General features: G+C 45.8%; 1 protein-coding gene across 1 annotated transcript in view; it reads left to right on the top strand.

The window, feature by feature from the left end:
• LOC144936518 (metallophosphoesterase MPPED2) overlaps positions 1–14,766 on the top strand; it is a 53,542-nt gene extending 38,776 nt beyond the window's left edge. Inside the window, exons 4-6 of the mRNA XM_078863682.1 lie at positions 7,371–7,486; positions 11,265–11,378; positions 13,557–14,766. Of these exons, the coding sequence (XP_078719808.1) occupies positions 7,371–7,486; positions 11,265–11,378; positions 13,557–13,675 (349 nt within the window). The 3' untranslated portion in view covers positions 13,676–14,766. The remainder of the gene's footprint in view (positions 1–7,370; positions 7,487–11,264; positions 11,379–13,556) is intronic.
• Positions 14,767–17,520: the final 2,754 nt, after the last annotated feature.

The following is a 17,520-nucleotide window of genomic DNA, read 5'->3' as shown; positions in this document are numbered from 1 at the left end:
CAGCCTGCTTTAATGGGCTGCATTTGTCCTTGTCGAGCGGGGGGGGGGGGGCGGTTGAGGCTGCTGTGCCGTGCCGAACACCGTGCTCGGTTTCTGTCGCGTCAAAAATATACAAGCTCCGCCGGGTGGCGTGGCGTGGTGCGGGCTTGACCCCGGTGCGGGCCCGACACCGGTGCGGCACGAACCCCGTCCGCACGATCGCCGCCTTCCTCCAACGCGGCGCGCCGCGGGGTCGTTAAGAAGTATTGCGGAAAAATTCAAGCGCCTGTATTGAGTGTCCTTGCGGGGTGGCTCGCAGTGGATTGATTTGGAAATCGTCATTGTCTTTTTTTTATTCCCCAAGGTGACGAAGTGGCGTTGTCCTCTTACACAGTCACACCGCTCTGCTCTCTCTCCGAACGTGGGCACTTTTGTGGGCACGATGGCACTGTTATGTTTTCGCTTGCGTCTCCTTGAGGAATACATAGAATATGACTCGGTAATTTATAATCTGGCAATGTTTTAAATATGTGTGTATATACGGGGTGTTTTTAAAAGATGGACCCAATTTCAAAGCAGTATATTTCGCGATGGCAACATATTACAATTACACGAAAAGTTACAAACGGTTTCATGAGTTATCACATTTTACAAAACCATTTTATAAATGCTCTGTGCCCTCCACCTGCTGTACGGACAACATCGAGACAATAGTTGAATTCGTCCCAAACGCCTCTCAAAGTGTCTTCTTCCACTGAAGTCACCGCTGCCGTGATTCTGTTTTTGAGGTCATCCAGATTAGTCGCTAATGGTGGCACAAAAACAACACGGTCTTTGACGTATCCCCACAAGAAAAGCCGCAGGGTGTGATGTCTGGGGATCTTGGGGGCCAAGAGTGTAGCGCCAAGTCTTGGGGTCCCGTGCGACCTCTCCAACGTTGAGGCAGCGCGTCTCGCGAATGACTGAGGCCAGGGGCTGTTTGTGCGCTGGGAGAGGCATCTAGCTGTGATCATTTGAACCTCTATGCCCCGCCCTCTCTATGCCCCGCCCTCTCTATGCCCCGCCCTCTCTATGCCCCGCCCTCTCTATGCCCCGCCCTTTCAAGTGGTAAGAGTTTCATTCATGGGCGGTTCGTGGTTGCAGAGATAGAGCGATTTCACATCGGGTCCATCCTTTTCAAACACCTTTTATATGTATAGTTTTAAACATCCGTTGCTGAGCACAGGCAACAACAACAAATTGTCAAGTGGCCTGCAACAAACAGCACCATCAGTTAACGCATTTATTGCATTGAGCCTGATTATAACAGCTTGGGGGGGGGGGGGGAAGGCGATGGGAGAGAGTTCCAAAGTTGAGCGGTGTGATGAAAGATGCAGAAAGAGAAGTGCTGCGACCTGCATTGTGGTGGTTGAACACAAAATAGTGCCTAGGAGTCAGGTGTTGGTGGTGGTTGAACATAGTTGGAATGAGACAAAACAATGAGTCTGGTAGAACGAGTCTTCAACATAGGTGGAGGAATAAAGTAATGAAAGTCAACCGAAACAGTGACCATGATAGTAGCGATAGAAGAGTGATGAGTAGGCGACTGACCGCCGGTGACCGAGTGACTGGAGTGAGTAATATAATTATAGTAGAACTCCTCTCTTAACGACCACCCCTGTTCACGACAAATCGCTTAACGACGGGCCTCCATCGAGCCCAATGTGTAGTGTATAGTGTAGTTTATAGTAGTGTAGTGTATAGTGTAGTGTATAGTGGTCTAGTGTATAGTGTAGTGTATAGTGTAGTGTATAGTGTAGTGTATAGTGTAGTGTATAGTAGTGTATAGTGTAGTGTACAGTAGTGTACTGTCTCCATAGAGCCCAATGTGTAGTGTATAGTAGTGTCGTGTATAGTGTAGTGTATAGTAGTGTAGTGTAGAATATAGTAGTGTAGTGTATAGTAATGTAGTGTATAGTGTAGTGTACAGTAGTGTCCTGTCTCCATAGAGCCCAATGTGTAGTGTATAGTGTAGTGTATAGTAGTGGATAGTGTAGTGTCTAGTAGTGTAATGTACAGTAGTGTAGTGGATAGTAGTATAGTGTACTGTACAGTAGTGTAGTGCCTCCATAGAGCCCAATGTGTAGTATATAGTAGTGTAGTGTATAGTGTAGTGTATAGTAGTGTAGTGTCTTCATAGAGCCCAATGTGTCGTCTATAGTAGTGTAGTGTATAGTGTAGTGTACAGTAGTGTAGTGTATAGTAGTGTAGTGTCTCCATAGAGCCCAATGTGTTCGCTTATCGACCATTCTGTTAACGAGGGGTTTTGTAGGTACAGTAATAATTAATCAATGTATGGCTTAACCATGTTTATTTTAATATATTGTGTTTATAATGTCGTTATTATCTTTATGTATTAATATCCATTGTTTAAATATTATAAAGTCCTATACTCGCTGAACGATCAACTCCCTTAAAGGCCAGTTTCGTGTAACCAATTACTGTATCTGTATTTAAAAAAGAAAACCCAACGTAACATTCATTAACCCATATGAGGTTGACTCCATGTTGAAAAAGAAAAAGTTCTGTGCGCGTAACAACAAAAAATACTTTCCCATGATTCACTCGGTCACGTGACGCGCATGAGTCTATAATTCTTAGCTGCAACGAAACCTGAAGAGGGGATTGGCATCCTCAGATTTGTAATTTGGCAGATGCGGTCAGGCGCTTTCAAATTTATGCGAATACATTTTTCAGGGGCGCTTTGTCGACGCTGCAAATAATGCACGTTTAGGGAGAAAAAATATGGAAATGGGTCTGCAGCCTGGGAGACAATGATTCGCTGCTGCCACTGCCGGATGTGGTGAAACTCTACTCTGTGTGGCATTGACATCAGCTTTGCCTTCTTGTAACTCCAGTTTAGCAACTAGTGGGAAACGTTCGTTCAAAAGTATGGCTATCAAATCAAGAGTAGTTATCGTATTTTGCACCGTGACGTGCTTGCCACAAATGAACCACAATGCTTTGCTGATCGAATAAAGACGATCACCGCATCGCGGCGCTCTCAGATGCGCTTCTGTGGCTCTGGAGCTATGCATTTTAAAATCTCGATTTAAAACTCACTTCTTTCGGACTGCTTTTTGTGCTTAGTTTGTTGTCATACCCCCTAACCTCCGATATTAGCACGGTTGGCTACGTACGGTGCGGAAGAAGTTCAACATACATATTGAATTCTTGAAAGATGTTTGTCATTGCGCTTATAACTGAGAAACCAAAACTAGAACGAGGATGAGTAATATGCCACACGTCAGCAAATATTTCCCTTTTCAAAACCAAGTTTTTTTTTTAATGGCATAACCTGACCCGGACAGCAGGCAACAAACATTGGAGCGATTGGTTGTTTGCGATTACTCGCTGGAGACTCATATTGATGGACGGCTAAATTACAGGATTTTTTAACTCATCACTGCACTGCTTTATTTATTGAACGGTACCACCGTTCGTGCGTTGAAAAAAAAAATGTTTGTTTGTCCATCTGTCATTCTGCTTTTAAACTCGAGAGTAACAAAACAAATACACAAGATCCTTCCTGAGCACGTGGCCTGGAGCAGTGAGACACTGCCAAAGCTGCTCGCGCCACATAAAATATCAAGCATTGCGTAACAATCACCTCACACCCGACATATGTATTATTTGTGAAGGTTATATTGTTTTTACTCAGGGCAGATATGCTTATCTTGCAGATACGTATGGCTCCCCCCCAAGTCTATCCGACACAAGTTAAATTCAAATAAAAACAAAACTTGAATATCACAATAAGGCAATCCATGATATCACTCTGGTGACATCGGCCATGCAATGTGGCTAAAACTTAACGGGGAAAGACGCTATGATCTTATCGCAGCGATTCCACTCGCGCCTTCTCACCGATGCGATTAGCTGTGACTTGACGATTTTTCGTTGCTATCTCATTTACAACGCCTTCAATCTCGAGGCAAGACAGCGCAGGGCGCAACAGCCTGTGAACGGATCTGCTGGTTAAGAGGAGAAGAGCCTTTGTTTCAAACTCCCCCCCCCCCCACCTTGAGGAAGGTGTAGCGAAAGGTGTTGCAGCCTTCTCGCCAAAACTGCTTTGGATGAGAAAATTACGAGGCTGGCATTTTCTACCTCCGCAGCGCCGCAGAAGGATGTGTGGCCGTGTGAACTCGTCGTGAGAAGTCGTCGTGTGTTGGGGCTGTCCAAGTTACATGGCAAGAGAGAGAGGAGAGAGAGGGCCTGGGCAGGATCCAATGCCTAAATGTAACTGTACTTGAGAGAAACGAGACCATAATCCATATTTCTCAGTTGCCGCCTTGTGTGTTTTTTTGCTCTCAAGCGTTTTAAGTTGCCTGGCACGCGCGTGTGTGGGTGCGCTTGCCCGCCGCGTTTCTTCGTTGCAGCATAAATAAGGAAATTGTGGTGTAAGGGCCTTATTGAATTTTTTTTTCCCCTTGCAAAAACATCACATTCCAACCTGGCCGTATATATATGACTTATGAACGGCGGTGTGACCTGTGTTATTACAGGGTTGCCCTTGTGGTGATTTCCCGGAAGAGTATGCCCATGTGAGCAGTATCGTGCTATATCCATTTACTTTGAGGTTTATAAAGTACATATAAAAAGGGTCAGGTCCTGCGTCCGTGTGTGTGTGTGGGGGGAGCGGTCGTGTCGTCGTGGTTAGTGCACTATACGAATCCGGCGACCCATGTTCAAATCCCTCTCGCGGTAAAAATCAGCGCTGAAGGTCTGAACTGGTTCTGAGCCTCCCCGAGGTCAACTCTGTCTGAAACGGGTACTTGATTCGGTGGGTAAACAGCAGCACTGGGGAGACAAAGGCGGACGGGCGTGGCATTGGCCACCCACCCCGTCGTGTACCGTGCCGGCCTTGAAGAAGTGCTCACTCAGAGCAGTGCCCCAACAGTCTATCAAAGGCTGGATGGGGGGGCATCTTTATCTCGGTGTGTGCATGCACACAACACGTTTGCAGTGCCGCGAGCCACAACCGGTCACTGTGCTTTGAGCAGAGACCAGATTCACGGAGAGCCTGGGGGGGGGGGTTGTACAGCGTAGAGAGACATGCGGCACAATTTCTCCCACGATCACATCGCATTGTTAAAAGGAGACACTTAATTTTACCGAATGGTTTTTTCTTGTTTCTTTGCATCATTATTAAAAGTACATTTACGAACCTGACCCGGATTAGGAGTTGTTGCTTCCACGGAAGAGGTGGGATGTGTGTTGAGCCATTCTGGCACCGGTGCTGTGGTAAATATCCTGAGCTGTCTCTCCGCAGAGAACCCAGCGAGTCATAAATGTAATGCCTTGATTTATTATTAAAATGCTCTGTACTCTACAGTATACGTACGTTTGCTGTTTCAGCGACTATACAGGGGGAAAATACATTTAGTAAATAAAATATAAGAACCAATATTTTTTGCTGGCTGGTTAAAAAAAAAAGAATCCAACATATTTCCCCATGGGCTTAAACGAAATAATTGGAAGAATAGATTTTTTTTTTCAGAGCCAGGCCCATTGCTCTTCCAGAGTCGCAGTTCAAGTGTTAAACGTGATAATTACTGAAATTAATGTAGGTTTTTTTTTATACAAAACATCGTTCTTCAGTTCCACGGGTCACAGGTCCTCCCATGCAATAAGCGGGCATTGAATCTCAACGGGCTCTCCGCGAAAAGAAAAAGCACGGCAGGTGGACCAATGCCGCATGAGCACGGAGCCGACACCGCCAAGATCCTGGGTGTGAATCTGGGTTTCTGACGGGAATGATTCTCAACCGGATTGTTGAGCGTGGCGAGTCAATGATTGCACGAAACGCTCCCCCCCTCCCACCCCCTCCATTTTCTGAAACGTTGTTTGTCAAATCTCAGCTTTGATAACTTTAATAACTTTGGCTTGATTGACATGCGATGAAGACACTTTGCTGGGCACAGATGAGGCATCCCCTTAAGTGTGGTTAAAGAGGCCTGTCGAAGGGTAGTTCTGTGACCTCATCCTCGCGAGTCCGCTCTCTGGGAGATAATCAACGTGGTCCTCTGGAGTTCTTAATGGGAATATATTCCCCGTGCACCGTGATGCCGATTTGACTAATAGAATGTAATTTGCAAAAGAAAAGCAAGCTGCATAATTCTGAATGCTTGATGGGTAAACAACACCCCTGGGTACGGGATTGAGCTGTAGGAGATAGGAGATGGTGTAATGAGACCCTCCTGGGCTAAACTGCTGCAGGGCAATACTACGCATGTTGACATTGATGAGCTTATAAAAATAAATGAAATGTGTGTGTTCAGTATCTTGCAGTAATGCCATTGTATTTAAGTCACATTTTTAATATTTTTTTCTCAATTTTATTCGAATCCCATTATTGACAACCTGTCGTGGGACAAAATATCCATTGGGAGCTCTGGCAGAGTAATGCGTCAAGCCCGTTAGAGAATGCCCTGCGGAAGGTGATATCGCACAACTACATCTGAGACCCCTCCCAGTGACCTCCATAAGCCAAACTTGGGGGGCACTGCCCTGTAGCACACACCCTGCAAACGTAGAAACGTTCCGTGCATGGCAAGGGAAACCGATATGTTTTTCTTTTAATTCTCAACCGAAATTCAATATCGTAATTTGTGTGTGTGTGTGTGTGCTAACCGAGCTGAGACCATCAACTCTGCTACGCTTGACAGCCCCGGTTTAAACGTGGCAAGCTGAAAGCTGGATTCGTACTCGGCATCTCAGCATTTGCTGGCTCTACCCTGACCCTGAGGACACAGTTAGATCTCTACGTATTAAAATACAAAAATATATATATACTGCATTCCTATGACCAAATCACTAAAGGTTCTGCTCAATTTGCTTTGATGTCCGAAGCAAGTAGGCTTGAGCCTGGGCCGTGCTTTAAATGGGTGACCAGCGTGCCGAACAGTTTATCGGCTGCGGCAAGGCTGCTATTTTGTGGGCAGCAGAGGGCGGTGCAACACGATCCATTGTTCCACTGCACTTCTATGCTTCCTGCTTTCACCAACCTGCACTGATCAGCGTGGTGAAGTACAGTCAAATAATTCCCACGACCAGCGCAGTGTTGGATGGACAAAGGGCGGCTGCACATGTCCACGCATGTCTGCTGCACTGAAAGGCTTGCACAGGCAAATGATTGCGGATACTTGCAGCCTGAAGATAATGAACTTGACGACGGTAATAGTGATGATACTAATGGTAATAATTGATGATGATGATGGATGATGAATGATGAAGATGATTATGATTGATGATGATTATGATTGATGATTATGATTGATGATGATTATGATTGATGATGATGATTATGATTGATGATGACAGTGGTGTTGTTTGTGATGGTCCCCACCCAGGACCCCGTGGTATTATGGCTGGGGCTTTAACCTGCAGCGGGGACAGCCGCTCCTCGACAAGTGGAACCTGATCCCCGAGGGAATCGATGTTCTCATGACGCACGGCCCTCCCCTGGGTACGGAGACTACTGCACTCCTCACCTCCGGCACCACCACCACCACCACCGATCCTCCAGAACCACAACTACCACCACCCACTCTTCACCACCACCTTCCAGCACTACCACCGCCACCACGATCCCCCAGAACCACCACTACCACCACCCACTCTCCACCACCACCTTCCAGCACTACCACAATCTCAACTCTCCACCACCACTACTAGCCTCCAGTGCCGTCACCACCACTTTCCAGCACTATCATTTCTTCCACCACTCACTCTCCACCACCACCACGACCACCACCACCACCACGATCCCCCAGAACCACCACTACCACCACCCACTCTCCACCACCACCACCACCTTCCAGCACTACTACCAACACCACCACCACGATCCCCCAGAACCACCACTACCACCACCCACTCTCCACCACCACCACCACCACCACCTTCCAGCACTACTACCAACACCACCACCACGATCCCCCAGAACCACCACTACCACCACCCACTCTCCACCACCACCACCACCTTCCAGCACTACTACCAACACCACCACCACGATCCCCCAGAACCACCACTACCACCACCCACTCTCCACCACCACCACCACCTTCCAGCACTACTACCAACACCACCACCACGATCCCCCAGAACCACCACTACCACCACCCACTCTCCACCGTCACCTTCCAGCACTACCACAATCACCAACTCTCCACCACCACTACGAGCCTCCATTGCCGTCACCACCACTTTCCAGCACTTTCATTTCTTCCACCACTCACTCTCCACCACCACCACCACGATCCCCCAGAACCACCACTACCACCACCCACTCTCCACTACCACCACCACCATCTTCCAGCACTACGGGGTGCTACGGTGGCGAGATGTTAACTACCTCGCCTGGTATTCAGGAGGTCGTAGGTTTGATCCCGACCCTGATGCCTGCTGTATATTTGGAGTTTGCGTGTCTCTCTCCCCGTGGTCGCGTGCATTATTCTCCGGGTCTTCTGGTTTTTCCCTCCACATTTAGAAACATACGCAAAGAGTATTTCGCGGCTATAAATTTCCACATGATAAGCCACTTCATTGAGCTATCATTTGCGGCCAGGTCGCTTATGAAAAATAGCTATATAGCTCCGTGGGCCTTAATTGGTGAAATACAAATAAGTTAAATTTACAGTTTAGTTTTACCACCACCCTCCACTCTTGCCACTATAATCACCAATACCCCCATTATCTCACCACCACAACCGTCACCTCCTTTGTACCACCGCTTTCATCGCACATGGCCACCACCTCCATCACAACCACCACCACCACCTCCATCACCCACCCACTCACCACCACCACCACCTCCTTCACTCACCACCACCATTTCCACCACCACCATCACCCACTCACCACCACCAACTCCATCACCCACTCACCACCACCACCTCCATCACCCACCCACTCACCACCACCACCACCCACTCACCACCACCATCACCCACTCACCACTCACCACCACCATCACCCACTCACCACCACCATCACCCACTCACCACCACCATCACCCACTCACCACCACCATCACCCACTCTCCACCATCACCTCCATCACCACCACCCCCATCATTACCCACTCACCACCTCCATCACCCCCCCCCCACCCACTCTCCACCCCCCCTCCCACTCTGCTCCACCGCTTTCCGTCTCACACTGCCTGGATACAGCAGCTACAAAACAAACCCCTAATGAATGAATGCGTCCACTACCCCCGGCTTCATGCTGGCTGCATTGAGGACTTGTAAAACAACCAAAAAAAATTGCCCTTACTATGTGGTCCTCCGCAGCCTTTTGTTTGCCACTTCCTCGACACAGAACGACCAATGCCACTTTGTGCCCTTAATGGTGGCCGGCGCCCCCAGTGCCTTCATTCATTCATTCTTGCAATTGTTGCTTTCAATCCCTGCTCCCCCATCCGATTCCTTGACCACGGCATTATTCGACTCGTTTTGCGTCTTTGTTGTTTCTTTGCACGCTCATTATATTGAGCGGTTTTGCGCTGCGACCGCTCCGTCGTTCAGCAGACCGCCGGGTCTGGAAACTGTTGGGAGAATGGTGACATCTTCTTGGTTCTTTCGGTAAAGTCACGTAGAATGGAAATAATAAAATAATAAAAATAAAACATAATAAAATAATTCTCACGACGTTTCGGCCACAACGCAAGCAGCCGTCCTCAGGTGGAGAACAGGTCTGTCGAGAAGACAGACTCTGTCATACTCTGTCTTCTCGACAGACTTGTAAAGTCACGTAGAATGGAAATAATAAAATAATAAAAATAAAACATTATAAAATAATTCTCACGACGTTTCGGCCACAACGCAAGCAGGAGAACAGGTCTGTCGACAAGACAGACTCTGTCAGACTCTGTCTTCTCGACAGACCTGTTCTCCACCTGAGGACGGCTGCTTGCGTTGTGGCCGAAACGTCGTGAGAATTATTTTATTATGTTTTATTTTTATTATTTTATTATTTCCATTCTACGTGACTTTACCGAAAGAACCAAGAAGATGAATCCCTGCAGTCACGAAAGCTTTAAATCGAAAAAAGAATGGTGACACTTTGTTGATGCACGTACGTCCGTCCGTCCGTGTCTAACGGAGAGGGGGAATCAACACGAGGGTGGTTATTGATTAATTGAAATGCAGTGCGATGGCATATGCCTCCGGGGACTGGAGGCATAGGCAGATATGTAAATAGGTCAGATATGTGAACGGCTATAGAAAATTATTAGTGTTCCCGTATCCAGATGAAGGGCAAACTGCTTTGAAGATGAGCAACTGCTCGACTGTGCTTTAGTAGTGAGCGAATATATGGGAGATTAACATTCGTTACTGGATGTGAAAAGATCGGATTTGTGTGAACATCGATACAAAAATGCCCTGGGTGTTTGGCAGTTAATTGGCCAGGGCAGACATGTTACAGTCAGGTTTGCCACATACTGTAGAATGAGTGTTTGCACAACAGTACTACTACTCCAGCGACACAGATTTGATTCTTGGCTACAATGAACATCATTGGTTATCGGCACTTTAACCTCGTCAGAGGACTCTACCCGAGGTCGACTCAGCCTAAGATGAGTAGCTTTTGCAGTGTGAGTATCAGAACGGTGGCCTGCAATAGTTGCCACATCACCAGAGCATTTCCCACTCGCCCGTGCGAGTGATTTTTTTCTCAAATTTCTTGAAATTAATATCCAGTGAAATTCCATGCTGGAGCTGTCAGTTTGGACTTTTTTACCGCGTTGAATTTCATTAAAAGCGAGCATTATTAACATAGCTGCACGCCTTTCTTGTGCACTTGCGCAGTTTTCAATCCTGTAGTTTGCATTATATGTTCATTCAAAGAATGAATGTATATTCTTGTGAAATATACGAAGGCAATTTTTTTCACCGGATTTTGTTTGTTAAGTTCGCATTTTAATTCGATAGCTGCTTTAACCTAATCCCGTGCTCCGTCCCTGTACGTGCGAGCATGGCTTCAGCGAGTGCCGCGTGGGTGCGGGCTCGGTTATCGTATCAAATAATACATGCTTGAACATTACTCAAGCGCAGAGAGAGAGAGATATAAGCCCCCTAACTCTTCCTCCGGCAATGTGGAGAAGTCCCCCAGTATGAAGCTGCTCAATCTGCGGGACCACCCAGTGTGAGCCGTGCGCGCCCTCTCGCAGGACGGGGGAGAAAGGCTGCAAGTGTTTAGCGTAATAGCCCGGATCGTGTTGCGTCTGCCTCGTTGCAGGGTTCCGGGACTGGGTCCCGAAGGTGCTGCAGAGGGCGGGCTGCGTGGAGCTGCTCAACACTGTGCAGAAGCGCGTACAGCCCAAGCTGCACGTCTTCGGGCACATACACGAGGGTCGGTATCGCACGCACACACGCACGTTGAACTTCTTTCGCACCGTACGTAGTAGCCTACCGTGCCAATCGGGAGGTGCGGGGGAAGGACAACAAACTAAATTTCGATTTAAAGCTTTCGTGACTGCAGGGATTCATCTTCTTGGTTCTTTCAGTAAAGTCACGTAGAAGGGAAATAATAAAATAATAAAAATCAAACATAATAATTCTCACGACGTTTCGGCCACAACGCAACGGCTGCTTGCGTTGTGGCCGAAACGTCGTGAGAATTATTTTATTATGTTTTATTTTTATTATTTTATTATTTCCCTTCTACGTGACTTTACCGAAAGAACCAAGAAGACAACAAACTAAACGCGCCAAAAAAACTGTTCTAACGGAATGAGTTTTCATTCTAGATTTAAAAGTGCACTGCTCCAGTGGCTTACTAATACGCGCACACGGCGCACGCACAAGATGCACGGGGACGTACGCTCACACGTGCACGAATGTGCCACGCGTTGCACTAATGCAAGTGCGCGCATACAAATCGGTTAAACGCACGCACGCACATCCGTATGTACGCACACACACAAAAGATCCCCCAGTATAGCCTTAATAGACTGTAGGGGCAAGTGCTGTTAGCGGGCACTTATAAAGGCCGGCACTGCACACGAGGGGGTGGGTGGCCAACACCACGCCCGGCCGCCTTTGAGTACCTGGTGCAATGTTTACACATCGCACCAGGCACCCATTTGAGGCTGAGTCGACCTAGGGGAGGCCCAGGACCGGTACAAATAATCGTCACTGGTGTTGGGCGTGAGCGGGAATCGAACTCGGGTCGCCGGGTTCGTAGCGAAACGCGCTAACCACTACACCACCGCTTCCCACATTTAGACACACACACACATACACACACATACACACACCCGCACTTCACGCATTCACTTACGCCCACACAAAGACACACACTTGGGAACCTCATTTTCCAGTAAAAATATGATAATTGTGCGCCTATAAACGTGCGCCTTTTGGCGTCATCTGGTCCAACCCATGTGAGACTAGGCTCTAAAGAAAGCTGTCTTGGGTGTGGACCAATCAACTTCAAGGACAGTGCAAATTATCAGAGTTATGTCTTTTGTTTGTATTATGACTGCAGGTATTGCGGTCTATGCAAACATGACTCCTTGTAAAAAGGTGTCAGTTTTGTTGCCAGATAGAATGGTAAAAAAACAATTATCAGACACACACTTCTTACGTACAAAGCATAGCGACAGATCCTGGGTGTAGCGCAGTGCACGAACCACTTCAGCACCCAGCACCCCAAGGTGTTTTATCAACCCAACGACCTCAGTTCGATTTCCGACCACGGCGAGCATCCGTGGCGAGGGTTATCTGAACTGGTCCTGGGCCATAACGGTAACCGTGGAGCGATTCTTGCAACACCAGGACACGCACAAAACAAGGCACCACGAGAAACCGGTGCAGTTCTGAATCGTCTGGCCTGGGTCTCCTGTGGGTGACCTGAGCCAGAAATTAGTACTTGATGTCACGTGTAAATCATCGGCACTGGGGGAGACAAATGTGGCCGGGCATGGTGCTCGCTACACCACCTCCCCTAAATAGTTGTTCTTAGGTTTTTTCGGTAAAGTCACCAGGTAGGTAAAAAATTAAAATTAATAAAAGTAAAAGAAAAATAAAATAAAAAATCACGACGTTTCGGAAGCAACACAAGCCTCCGTCTTCAGGTGGAACAGTCACAGCACGATAGCTGTATCACTTGATTGAAGACGGAGGCTTGTGTTGCTTCCGAAACGTCGTGATTTTTATTTTATTTTACTTTTATTAATTTAATTTTTTTTACCTACGTGACTTTACCGAAAAAACCTAAGAATATGAATCCTTGCAGTCACGAAAGCTTCAAATCTAGAATAAATAGTTGTTCACTAAAAGGACTTTCCACAACAGTCCGTGAACGGCTCTCGTGGGATGTCTGTCATTAGCACTTGTATACACAGACACACACGCAATCCCACACGGCTCGTCACTGGATATTTCTATTGTAGCACCAATTAAAATTGGGCTTGCACTTGCTCATCCGCCGCACTTGACCACCCAACAATAATAATAGTGGTCATACAAATAATAATGCACAGCCCGTTTCTGCCTCTTCCCCTTACCCCCCACCCCCTCCTCATAGGTTATGGCATCATGACGGACAGTTGTACGACATACGTGAACGCATCGCTGTGTACAGTGAGCTTCCAGCCAACGAATCCGCCAATCGTCATAGACCTGCCAAATCCCAGCAGGTCTTAGTAGCCCCCCCCCCCTCGCTGCTGCCCTGGGACATTAAACAGCTGAATGGGGTTGCGCAGGACATCGTGTTCATTCGATCCTCAATTTTTCCACCATTGCCCCCTGAAGGGCAATGCCAAGGCCCTGCCAACGCTTGCTGCAAAGGGGATGTTTATTGTCGAAGCGACGGGTCTGTTCAGAAATGTTTTCTCGACTACCAAGAGCTTTTTTTTTTATTGTGAACTTTTTTTCTCTGTCTCTCTCTCCCGTGCCCCCCCTCCCACCTCCCTGCAAATTTCAATGCTTTGTCGTCGCATTTTTTTTCATATATGCATAGTGATAAGAGTAAATGGATTCGTGCACAATTTGTGATTGTACAGTGCTTAAGTCGTGAAAAGAAATATTTTAGAATTAAAAAAAGGGGGAGCGCGTGTCGAGGGATGGTGAGAGATGAGGGTTGCCGTTTTTGTATTTTCTATTCGACGTGGATGAACTTATTGGAGCGAAGCATCAGCAGTGGACGAAGACAAATCTCTCGCACTGAATACATTTTTAAATATACATATTTTGCAAATAGCTTTTTTTCTCGTTTTAGATAACGTGATAGTGTTAGAGGCCTTGGAGTTTTAAGTGCAGCTGCCAAAATTGATTTTTCGTGAAAGTTTTAGTGGTAACATTTTACCTTTACGATTTTAATTCAAGTTAACCTCGTAGATTTTTGTCTGGGGGAATATTTGTGTGCAAGGCTTCGCTAAAAGGATTTAAGCGGTTGAGATCCAGTGCCAATAGAACTTAGCTCAGTTTTTTTTCTTCACCCCCCCCCCCTCGTCTGTGCTCTTGGTGCTATTATTGTTATTATGTGCATTCTGGATTTATCCACGCTGGGGTATTTTTTTTTTAACAGGGGTCTCACTGTACTAAGAGGGTTTTTCCAATTTTTTCTGGCAACAAAACTGACACCTTTTGCAAGGAATCATACTTACATTAACCACACTACTTGCAGTCAAATGCAAACAAAAAACAATACTCTGATAATTTATGCATTGTCTTTGAAACTGATTGGTCCACACCAGTATATAATAGTACAACTATCAGAGTATTGTTTGCATTTGACTGCAAGTATTGTGGTTAATGTAAGCATGATTCCTTGCAAAAGGTGTCAGTTTTGTTGCCAGAAAAAAGGGGAAAAACCCTATTAGTATATTTTGGTACTGGCAAAGGAGGTCCCATGAAAGGGGGCTCACTGGTTGAAAATAAACATCCGTAGCAATTCAATTCAGCAGCACAACTGCATGGAATCTCTCAGCCTTGCCGATACCCCTTCGACGCGCGTCTTGACGTCGTACCGTGCGCCCTTTGGCACGATGTCCGACGTTTCATCCCACATGCTGGTGGGAACCTCCCGACGAACGCTGCTGCCCAGCACATTGGAGCGATAAAATTTAACATCGCGCGGCGCGCCTGGGGAAACACGTCGGTGCGCTGAGCAGCAGAGAACGCTTTGAAAGATTTAAATGTATGCATCGCATTTAGATTGTGGTTGGGGGGAGGGGAAGCCATGTCATATTAATCAATTACATTTTTATGGTACAGGGGAATCGATACGGGCAGAGTATCGATAATTTAATTGTGGGCGTCCTTGTGCAGTTTGGTTGTGCGTCGCATGTAACAAAAATTATTTAGGAGATCCCAAACAGGGTGGATTAGATTCATTATTCTAATTTAATTTTGCATTAAAACGTCAGTGTGTGACCCCCCCCCCCCGACTCGAATGAAAGGTAGTTGTACTATTTATATACTGTAAAGGTCTGAGGTATGGTTTAGTTGTGAGCAAACAATCATAGTGTGTGAAACATTTTTATAAGGATGATTTTTGTTTTGCACTGTTCATGGCAACAATCTGCTCTTATACCAGATGTAATTTACGTAAAAAAAAATATTCAGTGTCAACAAAGTTATAGGTCGTAAATACTCGCGCTATATATACACTTGTTTCAAACACCGTGTGTGGCATCGCAGATAAATGTACATACAATTTGGTTTTCAATTAAATATTGTGCATTTTTGTAGCATTTTACCTGCGTGTGGATGCAACGCTAAAGTTTGGCAATATTGTACTTTGTGCCAGCAAAATTTAAGGTGTTGAGCAATTAAAAAATTACAATACCCTACTGCCTAAACATGGTTAATGACTAAAATAATCATTTTTTAAAAGCATTTGGAATTCATTTGACAGTGGCTGCTGTTTGTATTTTTTTTTTACTATTGATCGCTGTTCCTGTTTGTGAAATTTACGTTGCTTGTAAGGCCACTCGTAATACGTCCTAATTTAATCAAACCAATTGCTTTGTTGTTATTTTTGTTTTAACTTATTTCATTTTTTTCATTTTGTTATTTATCTTCATATGAATACCAATAAAGCAAGTTTATTCTATCAGCAGCGTGACAAGTGTTAATACTGTCTTACTCATGCAGCACATCGCTCTAAATTGACCAGCTGGCTGAACGGTTGAGCGAGTTGCTTAGTTTGGAAGGTTGCGAGTTGAAATCCTGGTTGGGGGGAGGGGGGGTTTACTAAGCCCATCATCCCTCCAGGCTCGATAAAATAAGTACCACTTTGTGACTGTCACCAGCGGTTGTCCTATGGACTGACTCCCTCCCACCATAGGAATGTGGAATTTCCACCACTGACTCAGGGCTCTGAACATGAAATGAAAAGTCTTATTGCTCGATTGAGCAGGAAATCACTTGGAAATTTTGGCAACGTTAGTTTTTGTAACGTGTTAAATGGGTTAAACAATTGAGTAATTGTGCAGTTCCATACGCACAACACAGCTTTGACACATCCTTAGAGAATAAATGTCACTATTCACATTGTACACTTCAAGTACAGAGAGCTCACAAAACAGAATAATTCATTTGCTACAAATATTTTTTATACGTGACCCAATTGAAGGTATACTTATTTCTGTGCACCTACTAAAGCGATGAAAAATGGTATTCAATGGGTTAAAAAATGTAATCGTGTATATATATAAGTTTGCTCGTGGTCAATGGTAACTGGTGAAATAATTCACCATCGTAGAAAAATTATTGAAGAACTCAACAATCAAAGATTAATAAGCAAAACTAAAATCACGTGCATCTTGTTCCTGTTCTGATGGGCTTTTCTTGTAATTTACAGAATTTATTTCATTTCGTTAAACAAAAGAAAATATTTTTTCCTGTAAAATACACCGACTCCCACCATTGGAATGTGGAATTGACACTTGTTCAACATAGTATAGATAGATACACGGAGCAATTACTGAAGGCAGACCAGGATGAACATGATTTGAAAAGGTGGAAGCTGGGTGGAATTCTCTTTTGTAAAAAAAAAAGATTGTTTAAAGCAGTATACCAACATTAATTAACATACATCAAAGGCTGAAAGGTATGCAAAGATGCATGGAGAGATGCACACTGGTAAGCACACTGAGATAGGGGACCATGAATCAAAGTACTGTACAACACTAATTAGAGGTATATTGAATTAAAACAAAGGTGAGTTTCGGTAAGACACCGCTCAAAGGGACGGCAGCTGATCTGTGAGACTGCTGACCGAATTGCAGCCGATGGACGGATTGGCTAAGATGGTTGACCACGGTGGAGATGGAGCAATGGACATCAGCTAATTCGCAAGAGCCAGATTTACTCTGGCCGTTTGACCATACTTCACGTTCAACAGCACGGGTTGGTGAAGGAGTGATACTAAGGACTAGTTCAGACGTCACGTGCCACCGATATTAGCCCGAGCCAGGAATCAAGTCATCACCAGCGCAACGTGGCAACCCACCGTGCCACCAATTCACCTGCATGGTTAGTAA

This window comes from Lampetra fluviatilis, chromosome 16 (assembly GCF_964198595.1).
Source record: "Lampetra fluviatilis chromosome 16, kcLamFluv1.1, whole genome shotgun sequence".
Classification (NCBI taxonomy): domain Eukaryota; kingdom Metazoa; phylum Chordata; class Hyperoartia; order Petromyzontiformes; family Petromyzontidae; genus Lampetra; species Lampetra fluviatilis.
Note: the sequence above shows the minus strand (reverse complement) of the source record. Positions and strands in the feature narration are given on the sequence as shown.